Raw genomic sequence first — 21074 nt, 5'->3', positions numbered from 1 at the left:
TGTCCCATGATGGACCACCCCTCCCGTGTTGTCACAAAGCATGCCAGACCACTGGTGGACGCCGCTGTCTATCTTCAGGACATGTCAATGTATGTGTGTAATGATCCCTGGGTGGACAATTAGGTCAACCTCGTTATGACACATAGTGAGTGACACACGTTGAACAATATAGCTATAGATAGAGGATGGATCAACTTGAAAGCTTGTGTGTCTTGCTTGATTTATATGATGTTCAATCTGAAGTATGTTTTGAAGGCCTTTATTTACCTATGTATATTTTTCTTGGTGTTTTTATGGATGTTCATTGCACAATTAAACTGAAGATGCTAAAGGGATTGGCTTGGAATTATGTTTGTACTTTTGAGCTGCATTATACGTTCACTTCTGTGGACTCATAAAAGGTGTAAAGAACCCAAAATTAAAATAAATTTTAATTCAATTCTGTTTTATTTATATGACTTTACACATAAAGTAGGTCTAAATTTAAATTTTTGTTGTTTTCATCACAATTACAGCCATATGTTGGTTGTTAATAGTATTTTTGTCTTGTGTGTTTTAGCGAACTATTATGCTTTTCATAAACATGTTTATTTCTTATATTATTATACTATTATGCTTTCCAGTCTAGTGCTGGTCAGTACCTTTCCAATATGGCTGCCGCGCGCACGCACAACGACACGGAAGTAGCGTAAGTGACGCGACGCCGTGACGTATGACGTCGTGACGTTCCTTGAAGCTTTCCCCGTAAACTTGACGGAAGAACTTCCAGGTGTTGTTTTTGAGGAAGTCAGAAGTATTGCTGGTGAACAAACAACTTTTTTGTGTGTTAATACCACTATAACGGCACAATGTGAGTTTTCACGAGCACACACTAGACTCATTTTTACATTCGCGTTTTTAAAAGTCACGTATCGTTACTGAAATAACTGAATTGGAATTAGCACTGGATGCTAGTAATTAGCCGGCGATATAAAAAGGTGAAAGTTGGGTGAAATGATGCTAACAAGTTGTTAACAGATGGCTGAAGCGACTCAACTTGGAGATTTAGAAGAGGACGAAATGTTGGGGGACGTAGTAGATGCCAAACCTGACCGCAAGGGGCGGTTTTTACTCTTTGGGTAAGTTCTTTAAGTACTTTTTTTGGTGTGTGTGACCCTGGAGCCACTGACAATCCTGGTCAAATTGGCATATATAAAATATCAAGCAGCCAAAAATGTTTTGAAAATGGATGTGGTGCAACCATTATAATAACATGCCTCCAAACTGAGCGCTATCCCCGTTGACCCCTAGTATGGTCACGGCGGCGTGAGGTCCGAGGGGCCCTGGGGTGTTGAATAGGCCTTTAGAAAGCGCTGGTGCGTTGGCGAAGTTGCTGACTCAGGTAGGAGGTCACCACGCGCCACCCCCCCCTTTCCGGCGGCACCCCCCCTTCGACCCGTGGCGGCCCAGTCAGGTTGCTCATCCAGCGCAGAGAGCATGTCAGCATCCTAGCACTCACTCAACCCCCCCAACAATCAGCTGGAGGAACAAACTCTTTTGCAGATGCAGAGTGGCGTAGCGCTCAATGACGAACCCAGGTAAGTCGACCCCACGTGATCCTCGAGCTCTTCACCGCCGCGCCCCGTCCTGCCCACCGCCGCTCTTTGCTGCCCACCCTCGATTGTTTGGTTGGCACAATTTGAAGCTGGGAGGGGGGGGGTACGGCGTCAAATCACACGTTTAATAGAATACGAGCAGGCCTTTGTTGACCCTCGTGGCCAGGCCCTTCTGGAACACGCCGCCCATCTGGATGGATCGGCCAAAGAATGGCAACATGGCAGCCGCCGCAGAATGGCCACAAAGACGTTTTCCTCGCCGCTAATCTCCGCATTCTTAATCTGCCGCTTCTACCTCCGGTTTGAATTTGACACTTTGAAATGTGTACCAATTGGACTCAAGGTTAGGTTGGATGACAGCGACCCCATTTGGCCATCACGTTAATGCCCGGAAAGCATATGTACTTTTTGGTCTCTGAGTAAGTACTTGGTTTTGTGTTGTGTGACAATTACTGTGTTGAAATTACGCACAAGTTGTTCTTTTTTAAGTCTTTGTTGAAAAGTAAATGAATCGCATATTAATTCTTGTGCGTTTGTATTCAGCAAGAAGAATAAGGATGGCCAGACGCGGGAGCAGGACTACTCTTCTGAAAGCCATTACAGAATTGTCTCACCAACATTCCAGTATAAGATGAGCCACCGGCGAGTGGGCAAGTGCATCATCATCAACAACAAAAACTTTGAAGAAAGGACAGGTGTGAAAGCAATATTTATATTTTTGAAAGATGAGACTTCTGAGCGTCCGCCTTTCCCCGACAGGGATGAATGTACGCAACGGGACGGACCGCGACGCCGGCGAGCTCTTCAAGTGCTTCAAGAGTCTGGGCTTCAACGTCTTCATCTACAACGATCAGACCTGCGAGAAGATGGAGCGTCTCCTCCGAGAGGGTGAGGACTCACGATTTCAGGATGAACTTTTATGGTGAAATTCAAATGCGTGCGTTAGCTTCAGAGGAAGACCACAGCGACAGCTCGTGTTTCGCCTGCATCCTGCTGAGCCACGGCGAAGAGGGCATGATCTACGGCACGGACGGCGCCATGCCCATCAAGACCATGACCTCGCTCTTCAGGGGGGACATGTGCAAAAGTCTGGTGGGGAAGCCCAAGCTTTTCTTTATCCAGGTAGGAGACGTGTCAGCGGAAGACACACGGAAGACCGAGTCATCATCGGCTTTGCATCACCAGGCTTGTCGGGGTTCCGAATTCGACGACGGCATCCAGACGGATTCGGGTCCGCCCAACGACACCATGGAGACGGACGCCAACCCGAGACATAAGATCCCGGTGGAGGCCGATTTCCTCTTTGCCTACTCCACCGTGCCGGGTGAGCCGCTTTACGAGATCCGCCTGCTGTCCTGGGTTTTGTTCTAACGTCAAAAGAAATTGCGGGCAGGGTACTACTCCTGGAGGAACCCCGGGCGCGGCTCCTGGTTCGTGCAGGCGCTGTGCAACGTCCTCAACGAGTTCGGCAAGCAGCTGGAGATCATGCAGATCCTGACCCGCGTCAACTACATGGTGGCCACCAGCTTCGAGTCCTGGTCCGAGGACCCGCGCTTTAGCGAGAAGAAGCAGATCCCCTGCGTGGTCTCCATGCTGACCAAGGAGCTCTATTTCAATTGACGACGGCGGGGACGGACCGAGCCGTCCGAGAAGCATTCAGGGATGATTCCGGCCCCGGCGGGAACAAGCGCTGCACTTTGGATTGGGCCCGAAACGGAATCTTTTTATAGTGGCACTCCACTTTCGGTTTTCTTTTTTTTCTTTTTTCTTTTCCTCCTCTCTTCTTCAGGTTTTTCTTCACAACAGTGGCGTCACGTTTGATGGGATCTTTGTCAGCAGGCATTGCGAGATATGCATGTTCTTCTACTACCACTTCACTTTTGTTCCCGCACTTGTCGCTGCCATTTCCTTGTCCGAATAGGTGCCGTCTCGTCATTTTCACTCGCAACAAGTTCGGACCGTAGAGACAAAGACCGCGACTTTGAGTTGAAACCACCATCCTCAGGTTCATTCATGTCCCGTACAGCGTTGAAAAAAAAAAAAAAATTGTAACCTGTTAACGTACTGTTTGCGATCCAAAATGAGTTTTTTAAAGGTCAAACTCATTTAGGATAGAAATGAAACATTTATCATGAGTGGAAATCTTCTAAAAATTTAAGTAATTCAATAAATGAAAAGAATGACCGGTTATTTTTAAGTATGACCCACTTTAGAATCATAAATTAGAAAAAAATCAAATTTTCGGATCTGATTGGCGCCACCATCGAAGAAGAATTTCCCGGTTTTCACCCAAGCTTGTTTGGAAGGCCTGCAAATTGCGCCTTGAAAAACAAACAATTGTAAGAAAATCTCATTTCTATCGCAATATGGGACAAAAGTTTGTCTGTGTGCTTGTGTCCATCACAGAGGCAGCTATTGACGATGACAAGTGTCAACCTCACGGTACCCTTTCTCCGTGTCGCCGCCGCACTCATTCTCACACGTTGTCCGTGTTGTTTTTTATTTTTAAATCGGTCTTTGAACAATTTGAACACACCGGTGCAAAGCAATGACAAACTTTCCGTTTGAAAACCCAAAACCGAGTAAAATCGATCGATCCCTGGGATCTCTCATCCTTACCCAAACTGTGCAGAAAGGAGTGTTTGCGCCACTACTCTGTTCCCCCCCCCCCCATCATTATTTAGGGGTTCCATTTTAAATGCTTTCTGGTGTTAAATGCTGTTGTCCTCACTAAATTTATTTGAAAGGCTTTAGATGCATGCATGAAGTAAAAAAAAAAAACAGATCATCTGAACCAGTGTTAAAAAAACACACACATGCTTATGTAAAATTTTTAAATATGAATTTCTTGTGTTATGAGCTGAGTGGTTTGTAGCAACGCATACAACCTAATGTACCCAACCACACATTTTGTTAACTAATTGGTTGTTTCTTGTACATAAAAGAAATGTGTGTAAAATAAACATTTACACATTTTATATTGAATCATTGCCCACTTTATTTCTTGGAACTAACATGCAAAGGTGTATGTATTTATAATCTGAGTCCATCCATCCATCCATCTATCCATCATAATAAATATACAGACACGATATTATATATATATATATATATATATATATATATATATATATATATATATATATATATATATATATATATATATATATATATATATATATATATTTTTTATATATAATATCGTATATATATATATATATATTATATGTATGTATATATATATATATATGTATGTATATATTTATTATAATATATACATATAAAATTATTTTTATTTTATATCATATAATTTATAATATAATATATAGTGTAATATAATACAATTAATATAATTAATATAATTAATATAATAGAATGGCCATAATGCGGGGCAAAAAATACACATCCAAAGCTCTGCACTGGACTTTGGAACCATGTGAATTAAGGCCGAATTGACGTTTGCAATTGTACTGTCGCCCTCTCGCGGATTTGGTATGAACTACATGCTTAAACCTTTATAATAAATACACTTTGGAACCATGTGAATTAACGCCGAATTGACGTTTGCAATTGTACTGTCGCCCTCTCGCGGATTTGGTATGAACTACATGCTTAAACCTTTATAATAAATACACTTTGGAACCATGTGAATTAACGCCGAATTGACGTTTGCAATTGTACTGTCGCCCTCTCGCGGATTTGGTATGAACTGCATGCTTAAACCATTATAATAAATACACAGACACGATATTATATTATATTATACTATACTATACTAAACTATACTATACTATATTATATTATATTATATTATATTATATTATATTATATTATATTATATTATATTATATTATATTATATTATATTATATTATATTATATTATACGATACTATACTATACTATACTATACTATATTTTATTTTATTTTATTTTATTTTATTTTATTTTATTTTATTTTATTTTATTTTATTTTATTTTATTTTATTTTATTTTATTTTATTAATAGAATATAATACAATTTTAAAAGTTATTTTAAACCGTAGTTTTAAAGCCTAACTCTAGTATGTAGTATAATACATAATATATATATATATTATATTATTATATTACATTATTATAATATAATATATTATATTATAATATATTATTATATTATATATTATATTATATATATTATATATATATATAATAATACTGTATTATTATATATATACAGTATATTATATATATAGATAGATAGAAATATTATATCATATTCTATTATATTAATAGAATATATTAACATTTTAAAAGTTTAAATTTTAAACCCTAGTTTTAAACTCTAACTCTAATATAATATAATATAATATAATATAATATAATATAATATAATATAATATAATATAATATAATATAATATAATATAATATAATATAATATAATATAATATCGTGCCTGTGTATTTATAATAGTTTAAGCATGTACTTCATACCAAATCCGCAAGAGGGCGACAGTACAATTGCAAACGTCAATTCGGCGTTAATTCGCATGGTTCCAAAGCGCATTTATTATAATGGTTTAAGCATGTAGTTCATACCAAATCCGCGAGAGGGCGACAGTACAATTGCAAACGTCAATTCGGCCTTAATTCACATGGTTCCAAAGTCTATTTATCATAATGGTTTAAGCATGTACTTCATACCAAATCCGCGAGAGGGCGACAGTACAATTGCAAACGTCAATTCAGCGTTAATTCACATGGTTCCAAAGTCCAGTGCAGTGCTTTACGTGGATGTGTATTTTTGCCCTGCAGCATGGCCAATATTATATTATATTATATTATATTATATTATATTGTATTGTATTGTATTGTATTGTATTGTATTGTATTGTATTGTATTGTATTGTATTGTATTGTATTGTATTGTATTATATTGTATTATATTGTATTGTATTATATTGTATTATATTGTATTATATTATATTGTATTATATTATATTGTATTATATTATATTATATTATATTGTATTATATTGTATTATATTATATTATATTATATTATATTATATTATATTATATTGTATTATATTATATTATATTGTATTATATTGTATTATATTATATTATATTATATTATATTATATTATATTATATTATATTATATTATATTATATTATATTATATTATATTATATTATATTATATTATATTATATTATATTATATTATATTAATTATAATTGTTAGTATATGTGCTCTGTATATTGAGACTTTTATTTTGAAGAATGACACACAGGAAGTACTGCTTTTACTATTTCTACTTGACAAATGTTCTTAATAAAATCCAGGTGATACCAATGTGTTAATGGGCACTGGCAAACAAAAGTGAGTTGTGTGACGGCTGTCATTTTCTCTGTGTCCGCAGTATGATTTGTTTCATTTAAATAACTCTGCTAACAATGATATAATAAAAAAGATCTGACCATCTTATTCAGGCTGATTGGGACAGGGGGAGACTGAATAAGATGGTCAGAAGAGCGAGCTCTGTCCTGGGCTGTCATCAAATGAGCAAAAACATTAGTCTTTATACACAAAACTTTGGGAGGCTTTCAACAACAAAAAGTTAGAAACATTTATTGTTAGAGATGTTAATTATAAAAAAATGCCAAGTGCATAATAAAGACAGCAGCAACATAACATGTTCTTTACATGACCATTTTGGAGATGAGAACTATTTATTGATGACACCATTTGTTGATGTGCTTGATTTTCCGTAGAGCCACTCGCTAAAGTGCTTCTCCATGGCCTTTCTGGCGGCCCAGCTGCCATTGTTCACCGTAGGGATGATCTTAAGCGGACGCAGCCACTCGACAAAACGCTTGAGCTCAAGGAAGCTGCTGTGTTCACTGTACGGAATCCCTGGAGATGGAAAACAGAAGGCCGTGAGAGTTGAATCCAAATCGGAACACGTGAGGACGACGAGTGTGCAGACCATAGATTGAGACATGTCCGCTGACGACCGGTTGAATATCTTCTAGCGACGCCGTCCGCCGACTGAAGGTCCAGCCTGTGGGCTTGAAGGCCACCAGACGGTCGTACTGGCAAGTAAACCTCCCCAGATGCTCCTCTAGCTTCTGCGGAGAAACGCTTCCCATTTTGATACTGTTAAGACTCACTAAATGATCCCACGAGGGTGCTTTCCTACCCTGACGTTGAGTTGCATCATGGGAAGGACGTGGACCCGAGCCGCCCTCCAATCTGTGGTCAAATGCCGCTTGATGTGCTCCGACTCTAGACAGCACATGGTGTTGTATTTGTCCCGGGAGAGGCAGACTTTGGAGCGCAAAACCTCCGCCAGGGCTGCAAAGTGACAAAACAAATGAGCTTATCTTTTTTCTTCTCTCTCCTGGCTGTCACTCACCCAAGAAGACTTTCTCCTTCCCCACAGAGTAGGATCCGCACACCACCAGGGTGCGAGGATGCAGCGTCACCGACTCAAAGGCGGCGCGGGCGGCAAAGTCGATGACCTCCTGTTGCTTGGGGAAGGTGTACTCGGGGCCGCAGTACCTACGAGGACCACCCGGGTTACTGACGCCATTGTTTCTTGGAGGATGCGCGTCGAGAGCGTCGCTTACGTGGTGTCCAGGTAGAGCGTGTGCACCGTGCAAGCTAGCAGCTCCGGGTAAGCCTCCATGGAGGGATCGGCTCGGAAGTCGCCCGTGTGGAGGACCGTCTGTCCGTTGGGCAGGAAGAAGAGCAACATGGCCGCTCCTGGACAACTGAACAGAGTCCACCATGAGGGAAGAATGAAGAGATAAAAATGCCAGAGAGAAGACAGGAATAACTCGGACGTACTGGTTGGCCTCGAGGAGGAGGACTTCCGCCCCGTCCACGCTCACCCTGGTGTTCATGGGGAGGATGTGCACGTGCTGCTCGGCCACCTTCAGCTTGCTCTTCACCAGGTTGCCTGTGATCTGACAACAACGTTGTCAAGCATGGAGACACACCCACTTCTTCTGTCTTCCCATTTTGGCTTACTTTGTTACAGTAGATGGGAAACGTGGATTTCCTGGTGAGCCCTCCGTAGTGGTCCGAGTGAAAATGGGTCAGGAAGTAGGCGCTGATGCCTTCAATGGCGCCGTACCGAAAGGCGTCGATGGCGAATGTCGTGCCTGAGTGGTGAGATTGCACAATGGATTTTTTACAAAAACAAGTAACAGTTGCTGCTAAAAGATGCAAAGGAAGAAGAAGCCATAGTGCTGCTGAGGTGACAAACCAGGAATCTTTTTATAAAACGGACACCGCCGTGGTTGTTCATCTCCTTTGTCGTCGTCTCTGTTCCGCCATTTGTTTCTTGCCACCTCCACCTTGTTGCCACCTTTACCAGCAGCCTCCCCGCCTCGGCCCGCAGGGTTCCTCTTCCATTCTCTCCTGGAGGAAGCTCCACCATCCGCCTCCACTTTCACCTCCACCTTCAACGCTTTGAGGCCGAAGAACACTCCGATGTCTGTCTGCTTGAGTCCGGAACCTCGCGCCGCCATGTTCCGAGGAGGCGCCGCGCTGGACTGCGAGGACCCGAAAGCTGACGTTTGAAGACTTTCCTTCAAGCGTTCCAAAACAATCCTCTGTGGGGATTGAAGCTTTTCTCCAGCAATCAGCGAGACCTTACCGACGCCTTCGTCGTGATCCGACAAATCCGTAAGCGGCTCATCTTCGCTGAAGAGAACCATGGAGCATTCATCTTCAGATGCATCCTTATCAACTGCATCCATCTCAGCTGGAAGCTCCGAAAGTGGTGAGTAGGATATCAGATCTTCTATGTCCTGAGACGATTGACTGACCGCCGGGGTCTCCGTCCTACTTCCCTGCGAAGAGGTAACAGAAGAACGGCCGCTGGAAGACCAGCCTTTCTTCTTCTTCATATCGTCCGGTCCGGGCGAGCGCAGCAGCAGGAGGCTGTTAGTGGCTTGGGATGTCGGCGGCGATGGCGGAGCTTCGAAGGTATTATGGTTAGGAGGACGGCGCTCGCTGTCTTGTGAGTGGATCGGCGCGGCTTGGCTGTTGGCTCGGACGTGGGCCAACAGCGTGTGGTTGAACTTCTTGTAGTGGTTCGGAATGGTGGACGAGCACAGGGCATCAGGACATTCTATGATACACAACACAGAGGTCAAAATTGCAGGCTTGGGAAATCTATGCTGCGTTGAACGCACCAGTCGGACCACAACATCCTTACCTTTGCATGTGTCCCTTGGCGTGTCCAGACATTCAGCAACGTGCCATCTTTGCGATTGCACCAATAAAATATAGAATGGCATCTGGCAAATGGGACAAAAGCCTTCCATGGTTTCACTCTCAACATGTTGTGTGTCCTTTGCAAGTGACGACGAGCTGGGATCACGTTGTCCATGGTTTACATTAGCAGAGACGTCAATCTGAGTGGCTGCACTATCAGGGATCTTGCCTGACTTGGTCTTCGTTGTGCATTTTCTCTTGGCCGCATTTCCACGAGCAGACAAGTCTTGTTTCTTCTTTTTCTTTGCAAGAGGTTTATAATCCCAGATGTCGCTTTCAGAGTCGCTTTTCTGGGACATTTGAAGCCTTTCGTGTCATACAACACGACGTAGCTGAGAATAGTAAAAAAAAAATATATATATATATAGGCGCAACTATTGTCAACAAATGCGATTTATAAATATAAATGTACAAAAACGCCGTATCGTTCTATGCATTTGAATTTAGTTGACGTAAGGCATCGCTCCGGTGACAGTTTGAATTGAGTAAATGCAATGCGTTAAACGCAGCAGCACTTTCGAACGATTTACCGGAAACTCAAACTCGTATGGAGTTTAAATAATATCAGTCTGCATAGTACCTAAAGAGGAAAGATATTGTTTTTGCATCGATATGAAAAGAGACACATGTCTATTTTAATTTATTTCAGGATATAAATTTTGTCGAATCGATATGACGACTTTACCCAACAGGTCCAGCTGAAGCTGCAAACATGGCTTCTGGGTGCAGCTTGTCAACTCTATTTCCTCCTCAAAGTGTACTCGACGACGCATTAAATGACGCCGCGACACAAGAGGCGATGGAAGCTCTCGTCTTCGAGTATCTGAAAGACATGGACGAGAGGGAAGAACTCAAGATGCCTGACTTTGACACCGGTAAGCCGTTGAAAGTGGCACACAAGCCAATGTTTGGGTTTGCTCGCCAAACTGCATGCAGAAACAAGACGAGACGTGTCGATCGCTTTACTGTCACGATTTCCAAATGAAGTCATTTATCTGCTGATGAGATCCATGGATTTATTCTAACATCTGTTTTGCAATATTATTATTTTTTTGTTTTCCTAATGCAATGCTACAATACCCCAACTCACCAGTAGATGGTGTTGTAGAGCTGACAATTTTACCCAACTAAAAACTGGTGGGAATTATGTCATTGTTGCATAATGGATTATTTTCTGTTCCTTCTGTGTTTGGCTACAGGTCTGGAATGGCTTAACACGGAGGGCCCACTGTCTTTCAGCAAGGAGCTGGCGGGAAAATTGGTCCTACTGGACTTCTTTACCTATTGCTGCATCAACTGCATGCACATCCTGCCAGACCTTCACCATCTTGAGCAGAGGCACTCAGTCCAAGGTACTGATGAGTGGCAAAATATGAGTGACAGGTCATTTATTTGAGCAGATCCCCATATTTGGGGAAAAGTTGCATCAGTATGTTGCTCGAAACATCACCGTCATTACGACACAGACTTCACGCTACGTGACTCTGTGCAGTACCTAAAAATACGTCCACGCTCGAAATTCAGCCCGACCCAACATCGGCCGCCACGCACACACAGTGCCATCTCGCCGCGCATTATTATCACACAGGTCTTATCTTTGGCACGGCTTCGGGTACATTCCGTCTGCCGCTGTGCTCCGCGAGGTGTGGGAGCCACCCACTTCAGTCGCTCCCACAATAAGCAGCCCCCGCTCGCCCGTCATCACTGCAATATGTTTTTGCAGAGGATTCATATTTTGTTTGATTGAGGTCTAATAGTGGGTGATGGCATCGACAGAGTCCTTGGCAAACTGCAAAATTGGACAATTTGCCTGAAAAGTCAACAAAGCAATTCGATATAAATGTATTGGTGGTCAAACTATTTGTCAAGATAAAAGGTAGCGCTATCAAGAAATCACGCTCCGCTGAACACGGCGCACCGAAACACGTTTTGGAGTTGCGTAACGTCGGAGCAATCGGCTGATTTCGGGGAAATGGTTTTTGTGGGATTTCTAACCAGGACAGAGATGCATTCTTTGACAACAAACGAAGTTGTTACATGACGTGCTTTGGGCCAATTGAGAACATGAAAGCAAAGCTTGGGCTTGCACGAGTTGTTGTTGTTGTTGACATAGTTGAGCCAAAAACGGAAGGCTTAGATCCCAACCATTAGTCGGGGCTCTTTTGAAAAGACAAATAAACACTCTAATGCTTGAATACATTAAGAAAATTCTAACAAAATTGTGTCTTTTTTTTTATTATCTCAGATGGACTGGTTATTGTTGGAGTACATTCTGCCAAATTCCCTAATGAAAAGGTAAGTCGGTAAATTTGAATCTAATAGAGTCCGATTTTGATTGCGCGAGGGCGCGTCGCGAAAATCACATTTTGAAAAAATGATTGCACATTAAAAAAATCGCAATTATATTGTCATGAAAATTGTCCGGCCTTACCGCGTGTCCTCGGAAGGTTCTGGACAATGTCCGCAGCGCCGTGCTCCGCTACGACATCCGCCACCCGGTGGTGAACGACGGCGACGCGAGTCTCTGGCACCAGCTGGAGGTCTCCTGCTGGCCCACGTTGGTGCTGGTGGGCCCGCGGGGCAACCTGCTCTTCACGCTGGTGGGCGAGGGCCACCGCGACAGATTGAGGCTCTTCGCCGACGTCAGTCTCCGTTACTACCGGGAGAAGAAGCTGCTGCTGCCGCACCCGGTGGGGGTCAAGCTCTACCGGGACTCTCTGCCTCCCAGCATCCTGTCGTTTCCCGGGAAGCTCTGCGTGGACCGCGCCGGCGACAGGCTGGCCATCGCCGACACGGGACATCACCGCATTCTGGTGGCGTCCTCCACGTGTCAGGTGTTGCACATCATCGGAGGTAGCGTGCCGTGTTTCCTTAAACACAAATACAATTGAGACATTATTGATACTTGAGCTTGTGAAATGTGCATTATGCAACACGTGGACTGCGGTTTTTCTCAGTTCGTAGCCTCCCGCAAAGTGCTACCATTTAACACCTTTAACTGCGACCTCAGCATTAGAAGAAAAAAAAAAAATCAGGACTTTTGGATATTTTTAGCTCAATCCCATGCTTCACGGAGCCACATGGCCGCCAGTGCTGTTCCCAGGCCAACACTCATGTTGGCAGCGTCCGGGACGAAGCGCACACTGGGAACTGGCGACGACCTCCATCGCAAGGACAGAAATGCCCAGTGGGACTTTTATTTCTGTCGTCTGAACTCATTCGACGGCCGCTGTTTGCTTTGGGCTCTCCAAATACGCGCCGGTGGAGCTCTGCTTTTTTGCCGTTTGCTGTCGTTAATCCAAAGCTCGCCAAATATTTTTTGTACTGATTTGTTTGTTGTTGTGATGGATGCTTTTTTTTTTCTGCATCCAGGCCCTGAAAGCGGAAGGCGAGACGGCTCCTTGTCTGAAGCCTCCTTCAACTCCCCTCAGGGCGTGGCCATGAAGGGCAACGTCATCTACGTGGCCGACACGGAGAACCACCTGATCCGAAAGGTCAAACCGGGACAAGGGAGGGTTCTTAGGGTTGCGCCTTCCGCTCACGTGCGCGCCTCCCTCTATGCAGATCGACCTGTCGGAAGGGCGAGTCAGCACGCTGGCCGGCCTCGGCGTCCAAGGTACGGACAAAGACGGCGGCGCCATGGGAGACGAGCAGCCCATCAGCTCTCCCTGGGACGTAGCGCTCGGAACAGCTGGTGAGTGAGCTGGGTTTTTAATATGGGGCGGCCAAATGGGTCACCTTCTCACTCGTGTGTAGGCGGCGCGGAGGACAACGTGCTGTGGGTGGCCATGGCGGGAACCCATCAGATTTGGGCACTGTTCCTAGCAGATGGGAAACTGCCCAAAGGAAGGTGAGACAGCGCAATAATCGGCCCGGTGCACGCCTCAACTGCATTGTCACATCAACAGCGAGTGCAAAGCGGGCACGTGCGTGCGATGGGCCGGCAGCGGCAGCGAGGAGAACCGCAACAACGCCTACCCGCACAAGGCGGGCTTCGCCCAGCCTTCGGGTTTGGCCGTCGCCCCCGAAGAGCCGTGGGGCTGCCTCTTTGTGGCGGACAGCGAGAGCAGCACCGTGCGCACGCTGGCGCTGAAGGACGGCGCCGTCAAGCTGCTGGTTGGTGGCGAGAGAGACCCCACGGTGGGTGAAAGGTCGTTGTCGCTATTTGAGGAAGTATTTTGGCTGATGCGCTTTTGCCTCGTTTGAACCAGAACCTCTTTGCTTTCGGGGATGTGGACGGGAAGGGCGTGGAGGCCAAGCTGCAGCATCCGCTGGGCGTGGCGTGGTCGCCGCAGCGAAACTTGCTCTACGTGGCCGACTCCTACAATCACAAGGTGAGGGAGGATGTGTCCATGCATTTGGAGATGAATGACTTCAATCGTGTTTGCGCGCAGATTAAAGTGGTGGACCCCAAGACGAAGCATTGCAGCACTTTGGCCGGCACGGGCGAAGCGGGCGACACCGTGGGTCCCGATTTCGCCGTGTCCCGCTTCAACGAGCCCGGCGGCATCTGCGCGGGCCCCGGCGGCAACCTTCTCTATGTCGCCGATACCAACAACCACCAAATCAAAGTGCTAGACCTCGGCTCCAAAAGCGTCTCGCTGGTATGTGGCGTTGCGAGACTTCAGCTGGCTTTACGTCCCACAGCTGACTTTCACATTTAACACCCTCCTCTAGTTCCCCCTTGTCTCGGACTGCGTAGACTCGGGACGGGCTAACGTGAAGGCGCCCAGCAAGACCCCGAAGATGCCCCGAGGGGCCGTGAGGATCGACATGCCGCCGGTGTCGGCTAGTGCCGGACAGACCGTGGTCCTGTCGCTCGCGTTGTCGCTTCCCCAAGGAGCCAAACTCACCGACGAGGCGCCGAGCTGCTGGGCCCTCTCCGCCGAAGGTGAGAACCACATTGCCACGACGGGGAACGATTAATCTAAATTTCTGTCAGTGTCAACTTTTCAGCACGATAAGAACACGGCCGCTTCACGTAATTAGCGCCCGGGCGATATTCCCTGATCCCCGAGTCGGTCTGATCCGATCAGCGGGAATTTCAACGCACGCGGCTCGGAGTGCATGCCGGGACTAAATGGTGGCTTTTTACTCGCTGCTCTCCAGGGAACGCCGTGCTGGCAATCAGCGTCATTAATCAGCGGAAGAATTAGCGCTCCCATGCCCGCGTTTGCTTCTCACACTGCAACGTGTCTTCCTGATTCAATGAAGCCAATCGGATTCTTTTTTTGGACAGGTGTTGGTTTCCTCCAGAGAATGTATTTAAAAGTAAGCCTTTTTTTTTTATTTTTTTTTAGATGACGAGTGGCTTCTAGACACGCAGGCGGTCACTGGCGACATCACGGATCTGTCCAAGCCGCTGCGCGTCGCCGCCAAACTTCCGGACGTTCCGAAGAAACAGCGCGCGAGTCTCACGCTGAGCATCTGGCTGTACTTCTGCATGGCGGCGGGGACGACTTGCACCATGAGAGCGGCGGCTTTCTACCAGCCTCTCCAGCTCAATGACAATCCTGCCACGGACGAGGTGACTGTGACATTGACACATTCTCTCTAAAAAAAAAAAAAAATAATAATAATCGCAAAGCCTTAAATGTTTAAATAAAAAAACTAACTTACTACAATAATGTTGCGGTTAAACAAAAGGAACATGGTTACTATTTTGCATAATTGATTATGGACAAAATAAAAAAAAAAAGATCAGAACGTCCTGAACTCAGCCAGTAGACGCTCGCTTCAGAACCAAAACGTTCTCTCGGGCTCTCGTCGGCCAGCTGACAGATGAGCTCGAGATGCTTTTTGACCGCGACCGTCGCTCCATTTGGGTAAAAGCGGCATGCTTGTAAACCTGATTTTCATCCGCTGCAGTGCCCACGCTAAAAGCACTCCATTACATCAGAGCAGTAATGGACATTTATTGCTACAAATCAAAACTCTAATGCTCCTTGAGCAAGAGCCGCAGCTTGAAATATGAATGCCGGACTTTATTTACGCAAGGAGTGAGGTGGCATGATGTCACAATCGGAACAGAAAAACATTTAGTACTACTCGTGAGATTAGCATCTGTTTTGCAAGTTTGTACAAACTGATTGCTCTCTCATCAGCGCCATTGCTAATATTATGTTCCAAAGCGCAGCACACTTGAGAGGTCGCTAATAGCCCGTGAAATGTTGCCAATATCAAAAGAGCTGAAATGAACAAACCTTTAGAAGAATCTAAAAATGTCACAAGACATTTGCACCACCTCAGCCCTTAAGTGCCTTGAAAAATGGTTGGCAATAATCTTTTGAAATGCAATGTTTTGTCTATTGCTCAAAATCAACTGCTTGTTTTATGTCTTGTAATATCATGGGAGAGGGATGATCATATGACTCCATAGACCTGCTGTCCTCTCAGCTGTGTTCCCCCCATGGGGTAGGTAAACATTAAGGGGCCACTGTTGTGTCAAAGCAAGGACACAGTGGTTCTTTTCTGCACTTCAATTTGCCCTAATCGCAGTGACGGTCTCAAGGGGGACGACACGCCCTCTGACCCGATCATTTATCTTTGGTGTGACGTAAGCACACAGGCAGTCCGGAATGGTGGTGCCTCTGCCTCCTGAGGGATTTTGATATGCAACAACTCTGTCTGTCAAAACAAAATAAAGAATGCAAGCCTGAAACAGTTGTGGTCCATCTGTCCCTCAAGACAGTATGGTCTTCAGAAAACTCGGGTGAAATGCACAATGCAGTTGTGTGGCCAATGACATCACTTGTGCATTCATCGTATGACCACAACAAAGTGGACAATGACTCGAGAGGAGCTTGTCACGTTAAGTACATTCATGTAAACTTGCATCTTACACAGAGCAAGTTAGAATCAGTTTTAACTGGAGCATCTTTACTCGTGCGAAACACTGCCACCTAAAGACGAGTGAGCGCAATTGCAAGCTTTTCAGGTGCCCTGCGCGTCGGTGGCGCCAACTTTCGATTGGCCAATGCGTCCGTGACGCACTGAGCCCGGCGATTGACATCCCGGGCCGATGCTGTCGTCTGGAGCTCCAACCACGGAGCTCCAGATGGAGTTAGCGCGCGACGCGACGGGAGCCCGTCATGGGGGCCGTGGAGCCCCGCAACGACACGGTTCCAAGCGGCAGCGCCGCCCGACCGTCCGCGTCTGAGGAGTGGGTAGTGGGCATCAGCCTACTGATGGCGATCATTGTGCTTGCTATCGTTTTGGGCAACGCGCTGGTCATCGTGGCCATCGCCCGGACGCAGCGTCTCCAAACACGCACCAATGTGTTCGTGGTGTCCCTGGCGTGCGCCGATCTAATCATGGGCGTTCTGGTGGTGCCTTTCGGAGCCGCGCTGCAGTTGCGCGGCGCGTGGGACTACGGCTCGTTCTTCTGCGAGTTCTGGATCTCCGTGGACGTGCTGTGCGTCACGGCCAGCATCGAGACGCTGTGCGTAATCGCCGTGGACCGCTACGTGGCCATCACAGCGCCGTTCCGATACCAGAGTTTGCTCACTCGAGCCCGGGCCAAGGCGGCGGTATGCGCCGTGTGGGGGGTTTCGGGGCTTGTCTCTTTCCTGCCCATTCTCATGCACTGGTCCCGGGATAGCGCGCACGCGGCGTGCTACGAGGACCCGGCGTGCTGCGACTTCGTTACCAATCGCGCATACGCCGTCTCGTCATCCCTGGTGTCCTTCTACCTGCCCCTGGTGGTCATGGTGTTTGTGTACGCGCGCGTCTACCGGGAAGCCAAGCAGCAGCTGCGGAAGATCGACCGCTGCGAGGGACGCTTCCACATTCACGCCAGCGGGGCGCGGTGCAAGAGGAAGCCGCCGCGCATGCTCGCGCTCCGGGAACACAAGGCGCTCAAGACGCTGGGAATCATCATGGGAACCTTCACGCTCTGCTGGTTGCCCTTCTTTGTGGTCAATGTGGTGCGGGTTTTCGGCACCGAGTTGGTAGATGAGGACTTGTTCGTCTTTCTCAACTGGCTGGGCTACGCCAATTCGGCGTTCAACCCGATCATCTACTGCCGGAGTCCGGACTTTCGCAGGGCCTTCAAGAGGCTGCTCTGCCGTCGGCCCCGACCCAGGAGGGAGTGCATGTTTCACGTCAGCTCATGCGACCTAAGCCGCTACTCGGCCGGTTTTGTGGGGGCATCCTCGCTGGAGCCCGGAGCAGGCGGAGGGACGCTCGGGCTGTGGACGGACTGCAGCCTGATGGACATCAGTGACAGGAATGTGGCCGGAACCGGGAAGCTGCCTCGCTCTGAGTCCCATTTCTGACTCCTACCATTTCTTCACTTTCTTCTGTTTCCTCCTTTTGAGCGTTTAAGTGTCATCACGAAGGAGCCAGCGCGTACTAAAAGCCCAAAGTGCCAAAGACTACATTTTTAACAATGTGTTGCAACTTTTGTTGACCCCAAGGCACATATTTTACATCAGTCTCACGGAACACCAAACTTGTCGTAAATGCTTAAAAGAAAACTTTCCTAAAGATGGAACACAAATGTATTTAAAGTTAAATACAACTGAGCTTTACTTGGGCTGTGATTCTTTAATGTACCACTGGAGGGAGTTCAAGCTTTGGGACAATTTGTAAATACATAGATGAAGAAAGATACATTTGTCATGAGTAATTATCAGGGGACCAATTGAGTGAATTTGGATAACACCTTTGGAGCTAGGAATTCTACTTTAGGCAATGATTCTTTTGCACACCACAAGAGGGAGCCCTCTTACGACTTTCATTGATGAATAAAAGTACATTCTTTTTTAGTATAAAACAATTCTTGGACAGATTCAGCCAACTTGAATATTTCTACCGTAATTTGGCGGGCCATATAAAATATTGATTGATCCATTTAGCTTACTTTTTACATTATTATTGCGTGCAATGCAAAACATGTAGGCATGGTTTTTGCTCCTAAAGGTCCAAAGAGTGTTTTTTTTAAAAAAAATAATTTCCTTCTAAAAATTGTAGACAAAATTTATAAAGCAACTGACAATGATGAGCGTACGTTCTCACTAACTGGACCGTGTTGTATATTTGCATATTGTATTTAAGCTCACCTTGTGTTTTACCTCACATCCGTCGACAAGTGCAATTGCGGCCAAAAATGTCGTATATTTATTCTTGCCCATGAGGTTACGGGTTTGATTCCAGAATCGTGATGAGTGTGGCTTGACATGCTTTTTGTGAGTGTCCTGTGGAATTAAAAGAAAACATTTGTTGTTCATTGTTTTGCTTCATAACATTATTCAACACATTGCTAGTTCGTGTACAGCTTGTGTATAAGTGTACACTTAATGCCCACTAAAAATAAATCCAGTGAACGGAACAAAAGCAAAAGGAATTTTATGAATGGACAAGTGCCACGTCGCTGATGACAAACAGGGGGGTGCTTGATTATTATTAAAGGTTGTTTTCTTGGCAGGTCGCCTGCGCTGAGATGAACAGAGCGTCCTCGCAGATGGAGGCGCTCATTTGCATTTGGAGGAATAACACTTTTCATAATGAAACAGGCCGTGCACATTAATACATCGAGGAAGCCAGAATCTTTTTTTTAAACTCATTCATATGTGGGGCTTTGTGATCAAGTATGTATCACCATAGCAGAAGAAAAATATATAGTTTTATTTCTTATTATACAATAAATGATGTCATCTTAATACTGTTGTGTATTAAAATAGACATCGACCTTTGCTCACCATGAATGTGACCTATGACCTAAACAGCTGAAGCGCCGCACTTTATCAACGCTTAAGAGACACTTAAAATGGTAGCACTTGTGCCTAAGATGAGTTGGAATGCGAATGGCTAATTCTGAACACAAGAGGGTGTGCACACTTGTGCAACTACAGTCTCGGTTTTATTTCCCGTACTGGTTATGTAGGTGGGTTATGTAGGTTTTTTTACATGGCATGTGAACAGGGGTGTGTAGACTTTTTATTTTCTCATCCACTATATGCTGTTCTATTTGCATAATCGGCAGCATATGATGGAAAAGAATGTGGCAGTCCCCTCCCCACCCCTCCGCCCCGACCCAGCGAGCAACCACATGAAAGCGCGACCCGCGGGCTTTGACTTCTTGCGCTTATCTGGCTGCCGCACTCTCCAGCCGTTCATCAATTGTGTACCGACGCACGCTCCGCCACGCACCGCGACGTATGAACTATTAACGCAAACGTTTGCAGCAATTTCACAGCTCATTAGCCAAGCGGCAGATTTTTCTTTTTAGGGGAACCCGGCTGGCGGTGTCTGTCGCAACCCTCGGGAATGCTGCCAAATTGCAACTGAAAGGAGCCCAAGCTGGAAACGAGTTCAGCGCGTAAATGGAAAAATAATGCGGCGAGACGGATATTCTTTTTGCACTCGAGTGTTTACGTTTCTCTTTTTGAAAATAGACGAAATGAATGCACAAGAAATAGAAGGATAACTCGTCGTTTGGGTTAAATATGGCAGAAGAATATCACAAAGTTCATTATAAATGCGCTAAATTGCGTTGTGTGATAAATTTCTCCTTGGGGTGGTTGTAAAAAAAAGTTTGAAAGGAACCTGGATTAGTTTTAGTCAGTCTTACCAGTTATCTCTTTCCACAGAGGGCTTCTGTCAGAAAAGAAAGCTTTGGCCATTTTTTAGTGTAGTCATCCAAAGCTGGGAAGAGAGACGGCATTTTATCAGCGGGCTAAAAATAGCCTCCTTGAAACGGTCACACAGTATCAACCTGCGGCGTGTCACTGAGCTTGTAAGCGGACTGGGGAGGAAACATGAACAAGTCAAATGACATCTGCCGAGTGGAAGAGGAAAAGCCATATTTTACCTGCTGTTGGATGGCCGGCCCATAGAGCGCCATCAGCGGCCCTCGCCCGCACTTGAGAAAAATTTGTTATGCAAAAAAGATGCGCTTCCGAGAGCAGCGACGGGCAAAACGTCATTTATGCTTTGACATTTCACTCAAAATGTATTAACCCATCATTTCATATTTAAAACCTAATTTATAGGCCAGATTTTCATTTTCATGTGAGGCAGGCAGTGATTAAATCCTACCATGCGTTGTACCGTGTGACTTCCAGCTTTGCGGACTGCGCTCCTTTTGAAGGGGCGGGAGAGGGACTCTAAATCTGCCTCGTCCACAAAAAGGAATCGTTGTTCCTTTTGATGACATTGACTGGAGGTGAAAACAGCAAAATCAACAACAATAACATTCCACAAAGG

General features: G+C 45.4%; 5 protein-coding genes across 11 annotated transcripts in view; 3 read left to right on the top strand and 2 right to left on the bottom strand.

Moving 5' to 3' along the window:
- The first annotated feature begins 693 nt into the window (after positions 1 to 693).
- On the top strand, positions 694 to 4573 carry casp7 (caspase 7, apoptosis-related cysteine peptidase). Its single transcript, XM_061304620.1, has 7 exons — positions 694 to 850; positions 1018 to 1118; positions 2139 to 2290; positions 2355 to 2483; positions 2542 to 2717; positions 2781 to 2919; positions 2989 to 4573. Exons 2-7 carry the CDS (start codon positions 1018 to 1020, stop codon positions 3213 to 3215), a joined length of 924 nt encoding a protein of 307 aa, XP_061160604.1. The 5' UTR covers positions 694 to 850; the 3' UTR covers positions 3216 to 4573.
- Positions 4574 to 7192: 2619 nt separating this feature from the next.
- Positions 7193 to 10690, bottom strand: dclre1a (DNA cross-link repair 1A (PSO2 homolog, S. cerevisiae)). 3 transcript variants are annotated; one of them, XM_061304504.1, is made up of 10 exons: positions 10552 to 10690; positions 9808 to 10198; positions 8851 to 9720; positions 8613 to 8746; positions 8430 to 8548; positions 8210 to 8353; positions 7996 to 8141; positions 7780 to 7934; positions 7567 to 7708; positions 7193 to 7493 (listed from the first exon to the last, which is right to left on the bottom strand). In XM_061304504.1, the coding sequence occupies exons 2-10, from the start codon at positions 10163 to 10165 to the stop codon at positions 7306 to 7308; spliced, it is 2256 nt and encodes a 751-aa protein (XP_061160488.1). In that variant the 5' UTR covers positions 10166 to 10198; positions 10552 to 10690; the 3' UTR covers positions 7193 to 7305. The 3 variants fall into 3 exon arrangements, with proteins under 3 accessions (XP_061160488.1, XP_061160490.1, XP_061160489.1); XM_061304506.1 differs by having other exon boundaries at positions 7567 to 7705; XM_061304505.1 differs by lacking the exon at positions 10552 to 10690 and having other exon boundaries at positions 9808 to 10509.
- nhlrc2 (NHL repeat containing 2) overlaps positions 10579 to 21074 on the top strand; it is a 12252-nt gene continuing 1756 nt past the window's right edge. Inside the window, exons 1-13 of one of the 2 annotated variants that reach the window (XM_061304508.1) lie at positions 10579 to 10741; positions 11066 to 11218; positions 12112 to 12161; positions 12314 to 12719; positions 13239 to 13360; positions 13431 to 13560; positions 13623 to 13716; positions 13775 to 14006; positions 14078 to 14200; positions 14261 to 14470; positions 14544 to 14757; positions 15167 to 15393; positions 20933 to 21073. In XM_061304508.1, coding sequence (XP_061160492.1) covers positions 10579 to 10741; positions 11066 to 11218; positions 12112 to 12161; positions 12314 to 12719; positions 13239 to 13360; positions 13431 to 13560; positions 13623 to 13716; positions 13775 to 14006; positions 14078 to 14200; positions 14261 to 14470; positions 14544 to 14757; positions 15167 to 15393; positions 20933 to 20956 — 2148 coding nt within the window. In that variant the 3' untranslated portion in view covers positions 20957 to 21073. Of the gene's footprint in view, positions 10742 to 11065; positions 11219 to 12111; positions 12162 to 12313; positions 12720 to 13238; positions 13361 to 13430; positions 13561 to 13622; positions 13717 to 13774; positions 14007 to 14077; positions 14201 to 14260; positions 14471 to 14543; positions 14758 to 15166; positions 15394 to 19293; positions 19529 to 20932; position 21074 lie in introns of those variants that run through there. The other variant, XM_061304507.1, reaches the window with a different exon arrangement.
- The window catches only part of ccdc186 (coiled-coil domain-containing protein 186), an 18506-nt gene continuing 10029 nt past the window's right edge, over positions 12598 to 21074 (bottom strand). For 2 of the 4 annotated variants that reach the window (XM_061304497.1, XM_061304499.1), the window contains exons 17-20: positions 20680 to 21027; positions 20440 to 20613; positions 18929 to 19063; positions 12598 to 12736 (exon numbers count right to left, since the gene is read on the bottom strand). In XM_061304497.1, the coding sequence (XP_061160481.1) occupies positions 20850 to 21027 (178 nt within the window). In that variant the 3' untranslated portion in view covers positions 12598 to 12736; positions 18929 to 19063; positions 20440 to 20613; positions 20680 to 20849. Of the gene's footprint in view, positions 12737 to 18813; positions 19064 to 20439; positions 20614 to 20679; positions 21028 to 21074 lie in introns of those variants that run through there. The other 2 variants (XM_061304501.1, XM_061304498.1) reach the window with 2 other exon arrangements.
- adrb1 (adrenoceptor beta 1) lies at positions 15421 to 19095 on the top strand. Its single transcript, XM_061304513.1, has one exon. The coding sequence runs from the start codon at positions 16958 to 16960 to the stop codon at positions 18140 to 18142; it is 1185 nt and encodes a 394-aa protein (XP_061160497.1). The 5' UTR covers positions 15421 to 16957; the 3' UTR covers positions 18143 to 19095.

Source organism: Syngnathus typhle, linkage group LG18 (genome assembly GCF_033458585.1).
Source record: "Syngnathus typhle isolate RoL2023-S1 ecotype Sweden linkage group LG18, RoL_Styp_1.0, whole genome shotgun sequence".
Lineage (NCBI taxonomy): Eukaryota > Metazoa > Chordata > Actinopteri > Syngnathiformes > Syngnathidae > Syngnathus > Syngnathus typhle.
The sequence above is the reverse complement of the archived record's forward strand: the minus strand, read 5'-3'. Positions and strand labels throughout refer to the sequence as shown.